The sequence below is a fragment of the Triplophysa rosa genome, linkage group LG15 (genome assembly GCF_024868665.1).
Source record: "Triplophysa rosa linkage group LG15, Trosa_1v2, whole genome shotgun sequence".
In the NCBI taxonomy this organism is placed as follows: Eukaryota; Metazoa; Chordata; class Actinopteri; order Cypriniformes; family Nemacheilidae; genus Triplophysa; species Triplophysa rosa.
This window is the reverse complement of record NC_079904.1, coordinates 5,136,347-5,157,296: the sequence shown is the minus strand read 5'-3', so window position 1 is coordinate 5,157,296 and position 20,950 is coordinate 5,136,347. Positions and strand designations below refer to the sequence as shown.

The following is a 20,950-nucleotide window of genomic DNA, read 5'->3' as shown; positions in this document are numbered from 1 at the left end:
TGGACAGGTCTCGTGTCCCCGTCGCGAGCTTCTGCTCTCCTCCTGAACGCAAGTGCCAAGCCATGCAGAAATCTATCACGACAGCAGCTCTTCAGCTCACTCCGCTATAGGTGCATGTCAAAAATAAGGTTTACACTATCAACTCTACCGTCCACGCGCTCTTTACAACTTCGGAGGAAATGTGTGTAACGTTATGAAGTCGTAGATATCAAGATTATTTGAAAATTTTGGAAAGATAAGAAAATGTCGACCAGCACCTTCTCACCTTGGATTAGCTCGTTTTTTCACTCTTTCATTTGAGAATCGCCTCATTTACAATCAGTTTATGCACCTCCACTGACGTCAATGGAGCTATCTTGGATGTATAAAACCACTGAGCAAGAGGCGCTCCACTCCATCTGTCTGCGAAGACTCTTCATTAACAAGTACTGGTGAAGCAACAGAAGACGATAGAGTAAGTTACGTTACATCACTTGCTTCCACCTTTTTAACGGGGGATATGCGAGCTGCTGGTCTTGATAGATTCGAGTATAACAGGTTTTATTTGTGTTGATTTTGTTCATTTATTGAAATGTATAAATACCATTGTTCTCAAATTCGTTTGATTACAGCTACACTGTGGATTACCTTTAAGAGAATTTACCATGGTTTCATAGTTCTTTGCAGATTGATTTCTATTTGTATTGTTGGTTTTTCCACAAACATTATGGTTTTGAGCCCATGGTCAATTTGTGGTTACGATAGTTTTACTACAAATGCCAGTTATATGGTTAGTAAAACCATGGTTAAATGTCCTAAGGGTATGAAGTGGATTTTTGTTTGTTTTTATTCATTTATTGAACTTCAGTCTGTTGAAAGATTACTATCAAATAACCCGGTGATGACGTTTGTGTTTTGTTTTATTTTTTGTTATTGTGTTTTTGCTTTAAACTCTAGATTCAAACTTTTTTAGTTAGCCCGTTTCTGTTTTCGTGCCTGTTGCGCTTGGTGTTACTATTTTTTGTATTTTTAATATTTAATAATACTGCTTTTACTTTATTTGATTATTTACAAAAAATAACTTTATCTTACAATTACGTGCTCATAAAATAATAGACTATATTATAAATACATTATATTAATAAATATTTTAAATACATGTCATGTGTTACTGTACATTCACTTAAAATGAAAAATAAAGGTGCTAAACGATGCCACAAAAGAAACATTTTTGGCTGTCACAATTTAGTACTGTATGATCAGTATGGTTTCAAAAAAACCTTTAGCATCTGCAGAACCTTTCTGTTTCACAAGGGTTATAAAAAATGGTTCTAGGAAACTTTATTCTTCTTTAGAAATCTTTATTTTTAAGAGTGTTATAAAAACTTGTGATTTTACATACGCTGTTACAGTAATAAACTTGGCTGTGCTTCAGGAACCGCACGGGTGTGTCCAGTATGAAGCCTGTCCCTCTGGTCCTGCTCATCTCTTCAGTCTTACTGAGCACTCACATCCCGCTGAGCATCTGTCGACCCCGCGAGCTCAGCATCCTTGACGGACACGGGTACAGCGACAACCGGCTAGACGAGGTGCTCTTAAACAGGCCTGGAGACAACGCCATGTCCTACCTCCTGGGTGACAAAATCCTTCAGTACTTGCAAAGAAACATCGGAGAGCAGAAAGCGGCTCTGTTGCACTTTCCGCACTTTCCCACGGCGAAGGTGCGCGCGCCGGACGAGGACAACAGCTTGGAGGAGCTCGTCGAGTTTAACAAGAGGAACGACGACCCTCCGATCTCGATTGATCTCACATTCCACCTGCTGAGAAACATGATCGAGATGGCACGGATCGAAAACCAAAGAGAACAGGCGGGACTGAACCGCAAATATCTAGACGAGGTTGGGAAGTAGTTGATGGTTTCAAACTGCGAGTACAGTACAAGCCCAATGCACTCTCTCTGATTCCCAATGTTTGCTTTGTTTTTGAAACTATCACTAAAGCATTTGACATTCACTGCTGGCAGGTAAAATCTAAAAACACTCTTTAAAATGAAGGTCGGTCAATGGTTCTTTGCAGAGAACCATCTCTTCTTTTATCAAGAAAGGGTTTCTGAGTTTGCTATATGGTTTTTATAGAGATTGTAAAAAAAGTTATTTACAGATCAGGGGTCTGGGTTCTTCGGCACCCGAATATAGATCATTTTATGAAAACATAGAGAAAGATTATATGGAACTTAAACGTTTCTCACAAGGCATTGAAATCCCTTAGTTGTAACAATTTTTTCACGGTTCCTAAAAGGTTATTTGTAGTAGAAAAGGTTTCTACAGACCACAAAAAGATCGAAATGGGGTCTGTCACTGCCAAGAACCTTGTTCCAGCACCTTTAGTTTTAAGAGTGTGGCAAAAGAGTGTACGCTTCTGTCTGTACCATCTCTGGGCCATTTCAGAACAAAGAACCATATGCAAGACCCATGACAGTGGACTTCTCAACACTGTCCATATAAAAAAAAACCTGTCGGGGTTTATACTGTATGTTACCAAGTGTCACAAACAATTCAGTCTACAATTGTAATGTTCAAGCACCCTTTCAATGTTTACCGATCTTTACCACTCAGCATTATAAATGCCTTTTTTTCATGGTTTTACGAAAGAAACAGTCTGATCATTACTACTAAACCATAACAAATCCTATTATTGCTCATTGGTATTCTCCTTATACGGTAGGGTTTGCATTTATATTGCTGACTGTACTCTTGTAAATCTTATTCCAAGCAGGGAAAAGCATGCTCTGAAGTTTTTCAGCTGCCCTCTCGCTATTTGCCAACAGGTACTATGGAATGTTCTCATGACATAATTTGGTAACAATGCCAGCATTTATCTCTGCCATGACCTTACCAGATGTATAAAGCAAGTTGCTCATTGTGTATTAAGTACAAACGTATGGTGGAAACGATGATCTGCAGCACTTCAATCAAGAGGCTTGCCCACATTTCGTGACAGTAATGTTGGACAATATTGCAAAGTGCTTGAGATATATTGTACATTGTATATTGCTTATCATGATGTAAATGACATATTATATTGATCCTAAATGCATAAACATGACTTTGTATTTTGAACATGAATCTGCAGAAATAAATGAGACTATATGCCTTTTACAAGTAACTGCAAAATGGGTAGTCATTTATCACCGATTTAAAGTGCAAAACACAATATACTCTATGACAGATGTACTGTACATAAAACTAAGGTGACAAGACATGAAAACACAGGTCAGCAGGTTAAATATCATTGTTTTGTTCTTCTAAAATTTCTGATTTTGAACTAGATTGACAAAGCTGGATTTTTAACTAAAAAAAATACAGAGCTCGTTTAAAATGAAAATTTTAAAAATAATTCTTCAAGTTGTTTATTTGAAAGTCTAAGTATCTGTAATAAATCATTCATTGCCTAAAAAAGCCAAACACCTCGACTGAACAGTCACATTTGTTCATGCAAACATCGTTAGATGCAAAAACGAAACATAAAAATCTTGACTTTTAATACACCTAAACATATACAGTGAGGGAAATAATTATTTGATCCCCTGCTGATTTTGTAAGTTTGCCTGCTTACAAAGAAATGAAGGGTCTATCATTTTTATGGTGGGTTTATTTTAACTGATAGAGACAGAATATAAAAAATCAGGGGAAAAATGTTATATAAAGGTTATAAATTGATTTGCATTTCAGTCAGTGAAATACGTATTTGATCCCCGAGAAAAACATAACTTTGTACTTTGTGGAGAAACCCTTGTTGGCAAGCACAGAGGTCAGACATTTCTGATAGTTGGTCACCAGGTTTGCACATGTGTCCGGATACATTTAGTCCACTCCTCTGTCAATCTTTAAGGTTTCTTGGCTGTCGCTCAGCAAATTGGAGTTTTAGCCTCCTTCACAGATTTTCTATAGGACTAGGATCTAGAGACTGCCTAGGACATTTAATGTGCTTCTCCTTAAGCCACTCTTTGGTTGTCTTGGCAATATGTTTTGGGTCTTTGTCAAGTTAAAGGCACATCCACGACCCATCTTCAGTAATCTAGTTAAGGGGAGGAGGTTCTTACCGTAAAAAGTTTTTACGGTACACTGGCCCGTCCCTCAGCCTCTCACTGCGGTGAAGTCATCCTGTACCTGTAGCAGAGAAAAAGCCCTAAAGCATAATGTTTCCAACACTGTTCTTCTCTGTAGGGATGGTGTTCTTGGGGTCAGAGTCAGCATTTCTCTCCATCCAAAAGGAGGAGTCAATTTTGGTCTCACAGCACTTTCGCCAAAGCCTTTTCTGAATCATTTTGATGTTTATTGTCAAACTTCAGATGAGCCAGGCGGGCCTTCTTGGGCAGGAGGACCTTGCGGGTGCTTCAGGATTTCAATCTATTGTGGCATAGCATGTTACCAATGGTTTGCTTGCTAACTGTGGTCCCAACTGTCTTGAAATCTTTAACAAGCTTCTCCGTGTAGTTCTGGGCTGATCTTTAACCTTTCTCATGATCATCTTTACCCCATTGGGGAAATCTTGCAGGGAGCTCCAGACCAAGGGCAATTGATAGTTATTTAGTATTTCTTCTATTTCCAAATAATCGCACCAACAGTTGTCTCCTTCTCACCAAGCTTCTGTCTGTAGCCTATTCAAGGTTTGTGCAGGTCTACAATCTTGTCCTTTACATCCTTTGAAATCGATTTGGTCTTGACCATGGTGGTAGAGAGGTTGAAATGGAAGATACAGATTCTGTTGGCAGGCATCTTTTATATACATAACAAGCTGATTTAGGAGTACTTTCTTAAAGTGACAGGACTAATCTGCGGTCCATATAGGCACATAACCAATCCGTGGAGCCAGAATTCTTGCTAGTTGGTAGGGGATCAAATACTTATTTCACTGACTGAAATGCAAATCAATTTATAACCTTTATAACATTTTTTCCGCTGATTTTTTTATATTCTATCTCTGTCAGTTAAAATAAACCTACCATAAAAATGATAGACCCTTCAGTTCTTTGTAAGCAGGCAAACTTACAAAATCAGCAGGGGATCAAATAATTATTTCCCTCACTGTATATCGACACTCAATACATTTTAAATACAATGTAAACAAAAAACAACAGTTTCTCTTAATTCTTCTATTGAACTATGCTGATATACTGAGGAGCACAAAATGACACATGAAAGATGCTTGTGTTATGTTGAAAACCTTCCCATCGTCTTCCTTGAAAACCCTGAAAATGAAAATATTTTATTTAAGTCTTCTATAATCTTCAATAATCAAAAGCATTGTTTCTATTTTTAGGAGAAATGGGGCATGTGGGAGAGCACAGTGTGTGAGCACAGTGCATTGGCATGAATCTTCTTTGACATCAACCCTCACTGTTTTGAGAAGCTGTCATTGTGCAGTTGTGCACCACTCTGTTACGTAAACCGTTTCTATCTTCTGCCACATATGCAGAACATAAATAAAGTCAAACCGATATATATATTTAGCTCAAGCAAAGCTAGACAAGTCCATACTGAAAACTGAAGGCATCTCATCCAGCAAATTGTCTCTCCATCCCGATTTTGACACCCAACGAAATCTGTTTATTCTAGGAAGAATAACGACTTTAAATTATGTGAAGGCTGCTACGTCAGCCCGTGACGCATGACGCCTCAAAATAAGATCCATCCTCATTTGGAGCGGACGCGCACTCCATGTGTGGAGCTGTTGTGCGGCGAGCACTCCTTTACTGCATCACTCTGGCCCAGTCTATGAATTCATCAGCGGGCTGACGACAACTGACAAGGTCAGGGGTGTGAGCACATACATCAAGTCGTATATTCTCGCTGCCATATATCCTAGCTGGTGGCACATGGCTTGAGCAGTACTTTAAGTAATGGGTGGAAGTATATTCGTCGTATGAACGCAGGTGGGGGGGCGGATGGACCGTGAGAGGAGGACTGTAAAACCAAAGATTCCGAGCACCTGCCACTGCGATTTACCCCTGTTCCCAAACACTGATTGTACTCTATGGACACACGGTCCTGTTAGATCAGCAGAGGACCAGAGAGAAGAAGCTACATTCAGTCTCAGTCCCAGCTTACCCTGATGAAGTGTGGTTTCTGACCTTTAAAGGTATGGTTATTTAAAGAAAGCGTGTACATGTGGGCATACCCTTGTAAGATAACAAACCCACCTGTCAACAAACAGGAAATATTTTTTAAGCAAAACGCAATTTTTTTAAGCCCTGAAGTGACTTCGCAGCAAAGGACACTGTAAGAATTTTTACACCTCAGTTAACATCCCGATTTACACAAAAAGTGAACTTTCTGTTATTTTACCTTAAAACATTTGTAGTTCTGTAGTTTGTTGAGCTCCAAATGATTTCATAAAATCTCTTCTTGACCACAAAAGACGATATTGGGAAAGAACTAGTCTAGGACACAATTTAATGTCATACTCAATGGTGCCCCAGAACTTTTCGGTTACACACATTCTTCCAAATATCTTTATTTGTGTTCATCAGAACAATGAAACTCATACAGATTTGGAACAACTTGAGGGTGAGTAAATGACGACAGAATTTTCATGTCTTGTAACAGACAATCCTGAACCAAGCATATGACTTTAGTCAGTTAATATATAACAGTTGAGAAAAGTAGAGTATTTAAGATCAAATGAGTGCCAAGAATCATCTTGCCATTAGATGGGAAGTTTGCATGACCTGTCAGATTCACACCAATAGAGGAGAGAAACGTTTTATAATTGCTTTCAGACCCTGTACATTTGCTTTAACTTAAATAGGACTAAGAACGTGGGAGGAACTAAAAAGAAAAGACGATTTCCCAATAATTGCATCTTTTAAACTGACCATAATTGGGATTAAAAATATGTTAAAGCCTGTCTGATTCACCACTCGGATGTGCAGACGGGGAGGTCAGATCTTCAAGGCCTTCTTCTCCACTGTCTTCCAAATCATCACCTGCAACAAAAGCCATGCAGCTGCAATTAAACATCATCTCAAAGGAAACGTTCACCCAAAAATGAAAATTCTTTCATCATTTACTCACCCTCATGCACCTGTATGACTTTTACATACACACGTGTTCAAACCACAGCATGCCTACAGATGACTGAAGTCCTGTGTATATATGACGATGACGTCATGTCCAATGATGACATCATAGCTGTGAAGTCCTACCTGTTTGGAAGTCGATGGCTCTCAGCATGTCGGCCACATTCTCCGTGTGGATGATGAAGTGGGCCATGCTCTCGTAGCCGGCCTCCGTCCGCTCAATGTTGGAGGCCTTGGCAGTGTCTGTGATCCTGTCAAGGACAGAGCGGTGAAGTCGCAGCGCCACTCGGACAAATATAAAAGTGACAGATAGCCATAGGTTCCGCTTCCTCTTTTCGCCTGAGGCTGTTCGTGACGCAGTTGCCCGGCGTCTCGGCAGGTGGAGGGTAGCGTGATACATAAGACACAGCTAGAAAGTGTTGAAAGCGTAAGCATTTTTCCAAGAGGTTTGTAGGGAAACGGTGATGAATGCTGATGCGCAAGTTATTGAACATGCTGCATTAACTTTCTACAAACACTAAATAGTTGCATTTCTTAAAGGGATAGTGCACCAAAAAATGAACATTCTTTCATCATTCACTCACCCTGTATGACCTGTATGACTTTCTTTCTTCTGCAGAACACAAAAGAAAATATTTTGAAGAATCCGAACAGCGGTGAAACCGAACAACGGTGGTACTTGCATTGGTTTTGTGTCCATATAGTGAATGGGCACCGCCGTTGTTTCGGTTACCAATATCTTTTGTGTTCTGAAAATCAGACAAGGTTGGGATGACATGAGGGTGAGTAAATAATGACAGAATTTTTTTTCATTTTTGGGTGAACTGTGCATTTGATAGGATCTCAAAGATTCTGTTCTTTTAAAGTATAGTGAAGTAGTACCAAATTTGGGCAAAATTGTTAACCGCATTCTTTAATATAAAGAAAAAAATACAATTTTGTGTCTTTTAATGTTAAAATTTTAACATCCTAGTGACATTATGGACAGGGACCAAATATTCAGTTTCATCTTAAAAGTGTAGATTGTATTTATGATGCTACTGTTTATAGTGTTAGGTGACATTTTACTTCTTTATACCGAACAGCTCCGTATTAAGTATTTCCCACATGTTGAAACAAATAAAAGTTATAAACTAATGCATGACACACTGGGATGTTGAGGTGGGAGGCTGGTGGTATTTCTGTTGACTCATTGCCTGTGTGATTGTTAATCATAATTGTTAGCCTTTATCAGTTTCATCAGTCATTGTTGGAACAGACATGAAGAATTGTCTGACTTTTACAGCCACAACACGTAGTTGACTTACATTTTAAACACGTCCTTCGCACTCTGTGGACACATGAAAGAGGTACACTTTTAGAAACAGAGGATATATTGTAGACTTGTCCTCTTCATTCCTCTTTCACTGCACCATCTAAATCACCCCGCACAGACACTTGTTAAGCAAGCTCATTTGAAGCACTGTTCACATCGAAAAGTCCAACAAAAAAACAGCGCTGCACCTGAGACTGCCACTTTATAGTAGACGCCATTTGAGAAACAACTATAGCCTACCTCTCCATCACCTTCGTTTTAAGTCATATAGCAAAGCTTTTAGCCATGATGGAGTATTGACCATTTGAGCCTAGTCAAAGAACAGAGGTTTGCAGTCCTTCATCCCCATCTGCGGGAGGTTCTGCTGATCAATGTCAGCCCCCTGGGCTTTATCATTAAAGGATGCTTGCACTGTAGAAACAGGCACAGTGTCAATCGGCTGACAGCATATGCATAGGCTTGATCATTTTGCATCGAGGGCTCTGGGGGGACTTTAAAACCAACAAGCCAGGGTCCAGACCCCTGGAGAGGTCTTGAGCAGTAGCCCCACACGGCTCAATAAGAACACATCAGATGTTCACTGACAGCAAGATTTGTGTGCACTGTACATAGAAAGCAGCAAAATACAACAATATTGGAATGTCTCAATCTCTCTTCACTGTTGGAGGCAAATACTATAACGTTTTAAACTTTAACACAGAGGCATTGCTAGACAACACAGGGACACGCCTCAAAGTTTACTGACTGCAGTAAAAAATAAATCAGAATCAAAATAAGCAATATGCGAATTACTTGTGAGTCGGTTCTTTTCAGGTTCGAATCATTATGACGTCGCAGTCACGGACTGGACCGTTTGCAGCCTTTTCTCCATTTGTAGACGCTAGTGTTTCGGGATACTTTACAACAGAACAAGCGCTGGATAAAGTTGAACATTGACAAAATGCATTGCATCGTTTGACATCGATGAAGACGATATTAATTGCACGCGCGCTTTGTAAATGGATCTGCTCTGCAGGTAAATACACATTTCACAAGAAAAACCAACAACAACATAATACAAAAGCACTTAAACTACAAAAATGCACCATATTACTATACTTTTTGGACATATCACGTAAATGGCAGGGTACACCAAACGACAATTAGCCCACGACTCTGGAGCGTCACACGGCTGTCAGAAATCGATGTTGCTTCACAACTATAGTCCACTTGAAAGGGTGAATAAAAACGAGTGAGTGAATTCGGACAGTGATGTTGCATTTGAGACCACTCGTTTTTTAACCTCATAGCCTACTGGGAATACCTGCTTGAACGGCGCTGGAGGTCGATCGAGCTCACCTGAGGGAGACGCATAAATTGACGTCACACTCAAGACGCTTCCAGTGAGATTAGCGCGAAGCTACTTTATATAAAACGTAAAAACAAACCTTAAAGAAATGTAAGTTTCTGGTTTAAGTTTTATTTCTAAATTAAAGCAACAGTAGACTTGACTGTGGCGTGACGTGTAATTGACTGGAACGCATTGAGGTCCGAGGTAGCCCACTTGTAGTATGCCACAAAAAGATACCCCCAACTCATCAATAGTATCCCAGCGGTCACAGAATGAGGGGGCGGAGCTTTCGTTCTCACCACCTAGAGTCTTGGAGTGTGATTTGCTATTGTTACGCGCGAAAACGTCATATTCTTAAATAAGGCTACTTTTTAGGTCTTACATGTGTAAGTTATAACAATACATTAAGGTATGGTACAAAAAGCCATTTAAAACATCAATCTTGTGTAGAATTATTGTATAATGAATGTGTTAGCTTATTGTGTTCCTGTTGATGGTGTTAGAAATAATGTTTCAAACTTGAGGGCATTTTGTATGATTGTAGTAGTTTTATTGTTTTATGGTTAAAAAAACTGCAGCATTAGTTTAAACGAAACAATCAAACATGCATACTGTAAAACAAACTATAAAAATTACAATTGATCAAATGAACAATTCACTCTTAGGCCCAATTTGTCATGACATTCCTGCAAAAAAACCTCCATGTCGTGCCCGAACATAAAATGAAATGTAAGGGCTCCCTGGAAGCTTCTAGTCCTTTCATGAGATCGTTGAGGGCCTCTTTCCTGTCCTCCTCATTCATCCTAAAAATAGAAGGCTCTTCCACTAGGCCCTTGAGCAGACGTCTATTTAAATGGAGCCATTTCACAGCTTCTGTCATGTGTCAGATGACTAGGAGCTCCTTTACATCATATTAGTAAAAGAAATCTTGCTTTAATATTTTTTTATAAATGCAATGTTTGCAAAGATATCAATATTATACATTATATATACAGTATATATACAGTATATATATATATATATATATATATATAGTGATACATTTAAATTTAAGACATACTTCACCGCTGCTAAGTGTAGCTTGTTCCTCACTTGGAAGGGCCTCTTGAAGAACTGTACTATAATATAAATTTCTTGGTTAATTTAGAATTGGTTAGAAGGGGGTGCAAATGCAATAGATGCCCATTACGTACCTTTCTGAGAAAACCCCAAAGTTTTCCAGAAGAATAAGAGTCCACCATCTCCGTATGTTTGGAAAGTCACACTTGAAAATAAAAATAGAGAAATTTTGAAATATCATGTTACAAAATCATAAATATCAATTACTTAAATTGGTAATTACTTACAGATGTAAAATCAAAGGGCGCTCCCAAGATGAGATGTAAAGCATACTGAAAAAAAAATCGTATTAAATAAAATCGTTGTTTCTAACTACTCAATTATCATACAAAACTCATAACACATAATTACAAAACTCATAATTCATCTCACCATCAACATGAAAACTCCACAGTCCACTCCACCAAACTGTTGAGGGATATCCTATAGGAGAAGCATGAGGTTATAAATTAATAAGTTGTCCAAACTTTTGCAGACTTCTTTATAACCAACCTTGTTTTTCAATAGCATCCATGTGCAATTTTGGCTGCTATCTCACTGCAACAGAAATACACAAATAATAAAAAGAGATTTCTTAACATGCAAAGTTATTGTGTGGCACATACACTTTGAAGCTCTGAATCCATGCAGAAACACAGCAGTAAAGAGTATTTAGGCCTTTCTTGAAACTGCCACAGCATGCAAAATTAGAACATCATGCAAGTAAATTGTGTAAAAGCAATGTTAACATCTTGTTTTCTAAATTTTGCTTTGTCACACCATAGGACACATGTACGATTAATCCGCCAACTACCCTTATATTTCTTAAAATAAAGGTAATGCCCAAATACGCTCCGAAAACTGTCTACAGAAAAAAATGTTCTGTACAATAAAACATGGCAACAACTTTAAGCTTCAGTAAGTTGAAACAGTCATGCACAAATTCAATATTTAACAAATAACATCATATACGATCGTCATTTAATACAAAATTCAAAAGACATTGCACAAAACTCACCGTTTTCTCCGCCATGCTTGTCGTAACTCCGCCATCACTTCCGTTCTGTAGCCGTGGTTCTGAAACTGCGGTTCTGAAAATGTTGCTGCGGTTCCGCAGCTGGACATGTCTCAAGCTCATTAGCAAGCAAGCTAGCGACGCCCTTGCCAGGACCAGAGGGGGTCAGTGCCCCTGTGTCAGCACACTTGGCCACCCCACTGGCCCCCCTAAATCTGGAATTGTTTCTGGAATTTTTTACCACAACCGAGAAATTTCGGGTGCAATGCACAGTTTGTCCTGCGAGTGGCAGTAACGATGCTTGTGTGCCAAAAGGAAGATTACGCAAGCAAGACGCAAACAATGTAGAGTCTGTGCGTCTTCAGCAAGATTACGTCTTCATCACACAGGTAATGGAAATATTTTGTAAAAATATAATGAAAATGCATATCATTACACATCATATTAAAATACTGACTGTGAAATAATATGTGAAATAAATGACCATGGAATTTTTTTTGAACTTGTTTTATTAGCTTATTAGTTTACTTCTAGAGAAAACAGTAATACATGACAGTGAAAAATGACTGAAAATTAATCATGACACATGTTAGTGCCCCCCCCAGTTACAGTAGTCTAGAACCGCCACTGCCTATGCCCCTTACATCACGGCGACAAATCCTGAACTCAGCTTTCTTCCAAAACCAAATATGGTGGAGAGTAGGTGAACGGGTCTTGAATCGTGTTGGTGTACCTACAAGAAGACAGCCATCTGAGGTTCCTCCATGGACTGGATGGCTGTCTCCACCAGTTTTACAGACGTCTCCAAGTAGTCTCCGTGGCGACGAAGAAGCGAACGTACATGACCCAGTTTTTGGTCCTGCTCATTTCCAATACGCTCTATTAGTTCCCTTTTACGCTCTTCAAGGATGGCGTAACGTTCATTACACATCATTTTCAAATAATAACCGCTCAAAACTAATAACACCCTGTAACCCTGATGCTGCAAATCATTTTGAGAGGGGCAGTTTAATATTACACAAAAATGTATTATAAATATGTCTATTAATAACATATATGATATTATATTTACAAAGGATTAAACCAATTTGCCTGTTCGTGACGTTTGAACGTCGTTTCTTACTTTAAAACCGAAACTAAACGGCTTTTCCTCGCGGAAGGTCTGCATGTGGTAAAAATGAGCTAATACAATATTTCAAATTCACATTTTATATCCAGTTTTTTTCTCATGTGGCAAGTAGCCGTGTAATAAGCAGGATAATGTACAAGCAGCCGGCTGTTATCACGAAATATCGCTCCGCTTTGCGTCGGGTCCTGATCACACTGTCGGGGCTTATTTCTGCGATAACAACCGGCTGCCTGTACATTATCCCTTACTTAAATTTGTCAGAGAAGAGATGTGCTGCATGTGCCACTGACTATTTTCCTAGAAATTCAAGAGAGTTAAAAGTTACAACTTCCCAATAGTCTCTTAAATTTGTACAGTTTATAGGCTATTGGAGAACTTGAAAACACATTTTACACACCATTTACCATTACGAACTACTAGTTGCTTAGATCCAAATGATGACCATATAATATCAAAATAAAAATCACCACAAATAAAGATCATCACAATTTTCACAATCTTGCTTTATTTTAGCCATCGCCAGCAAAAATCATCAGTTTGATATCTCCAAGCCTGTACCCCTGGCACACTACATCACCATTGTTTTTGGTTTCTCACCTTAACGGTCCTACAAATATCCTCCATCTGTGTGATCAGCGCTTGTACTCTGTCATTTCCTGCCACTAAGAAGGCTATTGCATCTCTGTCTGGAACAAAAACAGCGCAGAATATTGTGACAGGTCTTAATAAACAAATGAAAGAAAAAACGCATGACCATCAAAGTGTCATTTTTCGCAAGAAAGCCATGTCAGACTTGGCCGTGCCGCTTGTGATTTCCACACTTACAAACAAGAGAACAGCATGTGAACTAAAGGCGGAGATTGTAATGTTATCCATCATGACTGATCAAACTTTGCTGATTTGCATTTGAAATGAGTGATTCACTGTTTATTGTGGACCATGACTAAAGCAGAAAATGTCATCATAGCCACCTGGTAGAAATTACGCCTTTTTGGAAACAGGCCTGCCGTTGTGTGGCATTTGGGATACGACCGTCCTCTTGCCTCAGAGGCCTCACATTGTTACCTCTAAATTGAAGAGTCACTTTCTCTTGGACACGAAAAGACAATACGTCCTGTAGTAAAAACTGACCTTTAGTGTGGGAACACTGTAAATAACAGATCGACATGCACATGGTTTTCTATTGGGAAAGGCTGATAGGTTTAGTCATTGTTCATCTGGTAGCTGCTGAAAAGGGTGAGATGGTTTAGAACGAGCGCTTAACGTGGAAAAAGCGAAGAGAGCAAAAAAGTACCAGAAGAAGATGCTATGACTCAAACACAACAGGGAGAAGTGAGTCATTTCTCAGGGACAGTTGCAAACCGGTGCAAAGACCTTCATTATTAGCCATGACACAAGAGCAGCAGGTCAGGGAGGTGAAAAACTGATTGTGAAGTCCGTTGTTGAGACAATTTGTGTTTTCTTTATGTAATCATGAAACACGTTTGTCTACATTTGTTTGTGAAGCCGTGCTTTGTTTAGAACAATCTTTCCCTAAATTCATCTTGGACCTTTTTTAATGATACTGCTCTTTGATGGAATGAGCTGCCAGTCTCCACAGCAGCACACACCTCTTCAGTATCCTTGACAAATCTTTACCCAAAAAATAAAGCAAATTAAAAAGCAAAATCCTAAATACCCAATCAACAAGTGTGAACGTTTTGGTAACATTCCCATTAACTTATGAAAACGTTATTTCTCAATGTTTCAAGTGCTCCACTAACAATGTAAAAATAACATTTTATACAAACATTTTTACAACGTTTAGCAAAAAAGGTGTTTTTTTAATAACTTTGGCTAACATTCTCTAAACAGTTCTGAGAACCTCTCCTGTTAGGTGGAATGGCTTCTCATTTTTAAATTGCGTTGGATGAATGCATGTGCTGAATAAATATATATATATACATATTCAAATATATACTTATTCTTTAATCTGTGATGTGCGATTATTGTTGCTTACAAAGGGATTTTTTTGACACCCAAAATCTAAGTGTGAAAACTACTGGACATAACTTGTCCCTGTGTTGTTTGTGCTACTGACGTGAATGAGCCCTTAAATCGTATGGCTTGGTGAACGAGAGATGCGTATATACATCTTTTAAATTATCAAAAGCTATTTTTAATGCTGTTTAATAAATTGGGTGAAAAAAAGACACCCATAGCACTTTAGCAACCTTTATAATCATAACTTGCATGTGCAACTCAGGAATTGTAAAAACCTTGTTTATCAGACAAATTAGAGTCAACGTGAACTCAAAAATAGGCAATATTAAAAATAAAGAACACGACAGCTGTTGGTTGAGGTAGGAGACATGGCTGGTGGTCTATCTGTGTGTGCGTGTACATGTGGGTGGGTGTTGATTCTAGGGCAGTTAGGTGAGATCAGAGCCCTTGCGGTGTGTGAAACCCGCTGGGCAGTGTATTATACACACATCTGTCTAGTTTACATTGTCACACCACAGTCTCAGTACAACATGTGGTTTTTGCTTAGGTCATTACTTTAACAAACTTCAACATAATGCACTCTCACTTAAAAAAAAACACACTGACGTGCATCAAAATGATAATGTCTTTTTAATGCGTCATTGCACGGGGATGTTTTCATGTGGTCTGAAAGGTTTCTGAGAAATAACAATGAAGTTCAAATCAATATATGATGGCATTTTCCACGAATGCAAAATATAGATAGACATCTAATGTGATCAAAACTAGCTACTTATATTATATTTTTATAATAATTTTCATACTTTAATGCTTAAAGAATGGCATTCCAAAGTAACGCAGAGACATATTCTTTTAAAATTGATCATCTGGTTGAGGTTTCTTGTACATTTCAATAACTGCGGATCTGTTACCTTTCGTTTTTTTGTAGATGACCTGCAGTGGTGCCACCTCACATTCTTTGTGATCTCCAAACACCTTACACATTAGGGGTGGGTGAAAAAAATCGAGCGATTCTTCTAATCTAGAAGGAGGACCTCTCGAGAGCAAGAGTACCAAAGGATTCGTGGACACACGGCACGAATTTTGAGTGCGCACACGCTCACTGAGCGAGAGGAGAGAAAATTCATAAGAGAGCAGCGTATAATTGAAAGCGCGCGTCCAGTTTTGTGCATGAGCAAAGGAAATCGGCGTGCGAGTGGAGAGATTCACGCGCTCGTATGACAAGAATGCGCTCTCGCCTTGTAATAATGCGCTCGCAACATTTGGCATTAAAATAACGCCATACTCTACAGGTTTCCATTTTATGCGCGAGCGTTTTCAGTGTGACCGCGCAGCTGTAATCTGCTTGCGCACTGTGTTTACACACTCACATAATTTTGTCCAACTTCTAACGCCATACCATATGCTTTCCATTGGTTTTAACACTTGATCTGAAATTTGACCACAACAGAAATTGAGATGCTTTTTTTAACTTTTCCAATTAACAGACACAATGTAAAAATACACAAGCACAGAAACAAAATAAAAACAATAAATTTGTATTAAACTATACTGTGAGAAGGGAAAGGACATAAACATTTTTAAGCCCACTCTTTTTAAAAAAGAAACAATTACTCATAAAACGGTGATGAAATATGTTTTCTAGAGACTTTCCAACGATATAATGTTTGTCACAATAAGATAAGAATTCACATGCAAAATCTTTAAGTAAATCAGCTGTCCCGGACACGGGACAGCGCCAGTTACGGGGCTAAACATAGATCACATCTAATTTTGAGAAAGAATCGTTATCAAAAATCGAAAAACCGTGAATCGATTTTTAATCGAATTGTGACCCCAAGAATCGATATAAATCGAATCGTGAGGTACCAAAAGATTCCCAACCCTATTACACATGGAGCAGGTGGGCATCTCACAGGTGAGCAGTAGATGTTGATCTTCTCGTCTTCATGCTGGTCACACATCAGCTGTTGTTGCTCTGTTTTGGGCAGGAGTGGCCTTGACAGGCCTTGTGAGTCAAAAAAGTAAGGAAATTTTGTAGCATAGTGGTTAAATATTTGGGTGATCAAAAGGTTGTGGGTTTAACTCCATTAGGTCAAATTCAGGATACAAACCCTGGTTTATAGAGCTGTATGTAATGATAAACTACACATCACAAGCATTTTATTCTTTGTGACATAAGAGGTAATACTTGCCTTCGGGGTGCTGATATGAATGTTTAAGGCATTTACAGCAGGTGAGACGGTCAAAAGTGACTGATGCAACTATTTTAATATTCTGTCCTCAAATGAGGACATTACTCACATGGACTCTTTTTTATCAAGCATCTGTCTTAATGTGTCTTAATCCATCTTGTCATAATGGTAAGAGGTTTTGGTTCTGTAGATGAGTTGGTAGAGCATTGTGTTGGCAGCACAAAGGTCATGAGTTCAATTCCCAGCGAACACACATACTGATGAAAAATGTATAGATTGAATTGCACTGTAAGTGACTTTGTATAAAAGTGTCTGGTCAAAAGCGTGTAAATATATATAATATGATTCTTTGAAAGTGTTGAGAATAGGACAGTTTAAATCAGAGACGATCTTTATGAAAGACTGCCATCCAGTGGATGTCTGTCGATAGGACAGGTATATGAAATGAGATTATAACAGAATGAGGAAATTAACTGAAAAGTGTTCCAACCAGAATGGGGTCAAATCTGATTATGACCTTTCATAATACAGTTTTTTTAACATAATACATGACCTCCTAAAACAGGCCGCTCTCCATTTTGAGGGGGATTTTTGACCAGAAAATAAAGGTTGAAGGTCAGGTGTAAACAATGTCTAGTATTTGGCTATTGGTAAACCAATTCTTATATTGGTGAAACATTATAAAGACAAGTTATTTTAAATACAGAATTTAAATCAAATAAGACATCGGCCTCAATGAAAATTTGAAGTGTTGCCTTAGCAATAAACGTACTTAAGTTTAAGTTGAGGCACCAAAATTATTTACTGAAGATAAATAAAAACTAAACAAACTAAAACTGAAATGAAAACAAATGTAACCAACAAACACATAAATAATAACATGACAAAAGCACATAACAAAATTTCTAAAAATTAAACTAAAATTAACATGAACACTACAAATAAACTTTTTTGAAAATTAGGGATGTAACAATATCAAAATCTCACTGTGCGATAATACATTGGTATAAAGTCCACTGTACGGTGTTTAGCGCAATATTTAAAATCACAAATGATGGCTTGGAAACGTGCCATAAGCATCCTCTTTTCTTTATCCTCTAATCATAACTGTTGCAGTTAGAGGTATGAGTATGAGATGGGCCAAATGACCTAAAAATCCCTTTTATAAAATAAAATAATTGCATCAGATGGACCTTGACAAAGATAACATCTATTATTTTTTCTAACATTCTCTGTGTTAGACCCGGAAGACCTTTCGTTTCATAAAGTCATGTGACCACGATAATATTGAGACAATTTTGCTATTGCGATAACACGATATATCGATAATATTGTTACATCCCTATTGAAAATATTATTAAAGCTAAAATAAGAGTGAAAACAACTTTGTATAACTAAGATAGCTCTGGTTTAGGGCGGCTTCCATATTAATTCTTTGATAAATATCCTGAATGCTTTGATCAGATAACCTAAAAGGACTTGCCACTCATTCCTCACTCTTTTTTATTTGTTCAGCACCATTTATTCTCTACATTCAGGTGTCCCGCTTTATGCCGCATGTTTTTCATGATAATGTCCTTAGCATTTGTTACAAAAGACCTCAAAGTCTATCTTATTATACCCCATTACACCAATTTTTCAGCGGAGGTCTCATGATGCAGTGTTTAGCGCCACAGGGATAAAGCATCCTAGTTATATTTAGTGTTTTGGCAAAGCAGTCACCAGAGCCTCAGGTCTCAAGTCTGTGTTGTGTTTACATGATGTGGCCAAAAATCTCTCATATGCGGGTAAATCACATTTTTGTGTCACTACACACAGGGACTAAGCGTTGGTTGAAAAGTGGCGTATTGAGATTTTTGACACAATAAAACACAACACAAAAAAGTCTTGGTATACAGTTTCTACACAGCTCAGGGCGTTGTTGGATCTCTGTGTGCATGAGAAATGTGTGCCGGTGGTGTGTGAACAGGTCCAGAAGGAGCCAGCGCTTTAGAGAGGCAAATACAGACTAACCTGCTAGACTCCGGTTTGTAGATATCAATGATATTCTCCAATAGAAGGTTCCTCTGTAGGCCGTGTACACCATGCCGGTCTAAAACCACCTCATGGCAGCATGACGGGCACCGGAAAAGCCCTTCTGTAGACACAGTGGTGGAACCCCGGTTTTGCCAAAGAGGGTTAGAGGCCTAAACCAATGAGGATTCATTTCAAAGATTAATAAAGTGATCTGACATTTAGCACACGAATATACAGAATGCATGGATGAATCTTGCTGTATATTTATCTATATTTGACCATGAAGTTGTCTAAATCTTCCCATTAGTACTGGGACTATACAAATACACGGGACTTGTTGCTATGCTTTTAAAAAAGTGTGTATTTGAATGTTTATTCTGGTTTAAGCCTTGCCCCATAGGCATACATTTTGTTACAATTCCTTTAACCATAATCTTCCTTAAGGTATTTCTTTATGTCTTAATTAATGGGTGAAATTCAAGACCTCTGCAAAATGGTCACTGCCAAGCAATCATTAACAAATCAAACAATTCATTCATACATTTTTTAAAAGTTCCTCTATGGAGGAGTACTACCCAAGGCTTCACTTCAAACTGAAACGTAAAATAAGTTTAACAGAAATAAGAACCGCCAAATGTATCGTTAATGCTTGCCACTGACATTGTCTCAAAATGAAAACAACATCCTCGTTTTTTAGAACAAACTCAACGACTCATGACACATCAGAAAGACAAAATGATACATAATCCAGGTTTGGGTAAATTAACCAATGACACTGAATCTGTAAAATAGGAATGAAGTAATTACCTGGAAGACATAATTGCCACACTTCCTGCAGAGATTGTGCTGGCACTGTAAGATGACCACAGGCTTGTGGAAGATCTCTAGACATATGTGGCAAATGAGCTGCTTCTCGCTGGCATCACCCATTGCTGGTTTAAAGCCCAGCGCAAAGTTCATCCCAGACATTTAATAACTTCTGTCTAAAGAACAAAAACGAGGAACTTTTCTTTATATCGCGACAACCAAATGTCTATTCACTCTCTAACTGCAGAGGGGCGGTGGATATAATTGGTCTGTGTTTGTACTGGCTTGGTTACTGTCCAAAATACCCACCCCGATACCACACAAAAGTCCCCACTTAAAACTCTAGCATAGGGACTCAGGGCAAATTGAGAGATGGAGTCAAATACGCAGTTTTATCTCCTGTAACTTGATGAGAGAGTGGGTTGAGCTGGTACAGAATGAAACGGCAGCTGGTGTGTGGTTTGAAGACTATGATGAGACAACTGGGTCTAGAAGTTGTGCTGGTGCCGGCGACATAAGACACTTACACCCAATATCAAGGTGTATCATTAAACACACATCTACAAAATAACGGTTGGGATTTCATCCCAATAATGACCTTTTGTGTTTATTCATGCAATCAAACAAGCGTAATATCACACCAGTGCTTTTTCCAGAAAACTAGGAGTCAACGTTATGTTGATGGTATACAAGTTAAATAAATGAATACTGCTTTATTTTGGACAAACCTGAATGACCATTTCTTTGGGGGAAAGGAAGATATTTTTTAAGAGAGTTGGTAAAACTGTTTTGCCATTTAATTATATACAAATATATGCTTACTCAATTTCTGAAAAATGAAATTATGGACATTTTAGATAAAATAATTAAATGAAATATGAAATAAATTTGATAAAATAAGAAATATAACTTTGATGTGCTATTAATTAATCGGCACGTCATGTAATTAATAATATTACAATCTTTAATCGCTTGACAGCCCAAATAATTACACAGTAAAAT

At 38.3% G+C, this 20,950-nt stretch overlaps 2 protein-coding genes across 2 annotated transcripts; one reads left to right on the top strand and one right to left on the bottom strand.

Annotated features, from left to right (window-relative positions):
* Nucleotides 1–52: 52 nt before the first annotated feature.
* On the top strand, nt 53–3,132 carry uts1 (urotensin 1). Its single transcript, XM_057353376.1, has 2 exons — nt 53–454; nt 1,415–3,132. Exon 2 carries the CDS (start codon nt 1,437–1,439, stop codon nt 1,887–1,889), a length of 453 nt encoding a protein of 150 aa, XP_057209359.1. The 5' UTR covers nt 53–454; nt 1,415–1,436; the 3' UTR covers nt 1,890–3,132.
* Nucleotides 3,133–6,878: 3,746 nt separating this feature from the next.
* On the bottom strand, nt 6,879–20,101 carry trim54 (tripartite motif containing 54). The gene is given in 10 exon segments (XM_057353258.1): nt 6,879–6,967; nt 7,187–7,311; nt 8,368–8,390; nt 12,552–12,800; nt 13,545–13,633; nt 15,842–15,905; nt 16,815–16,852; nt 16,855–16,928; nt 19,139–19,311; nt 19,949–20,101. Coding segments are annotated over 10 exon segments (1,077 nt in total).
* Between the last annotated feature and the right edge of the window lie 849 nt (nt 20,102–20,950).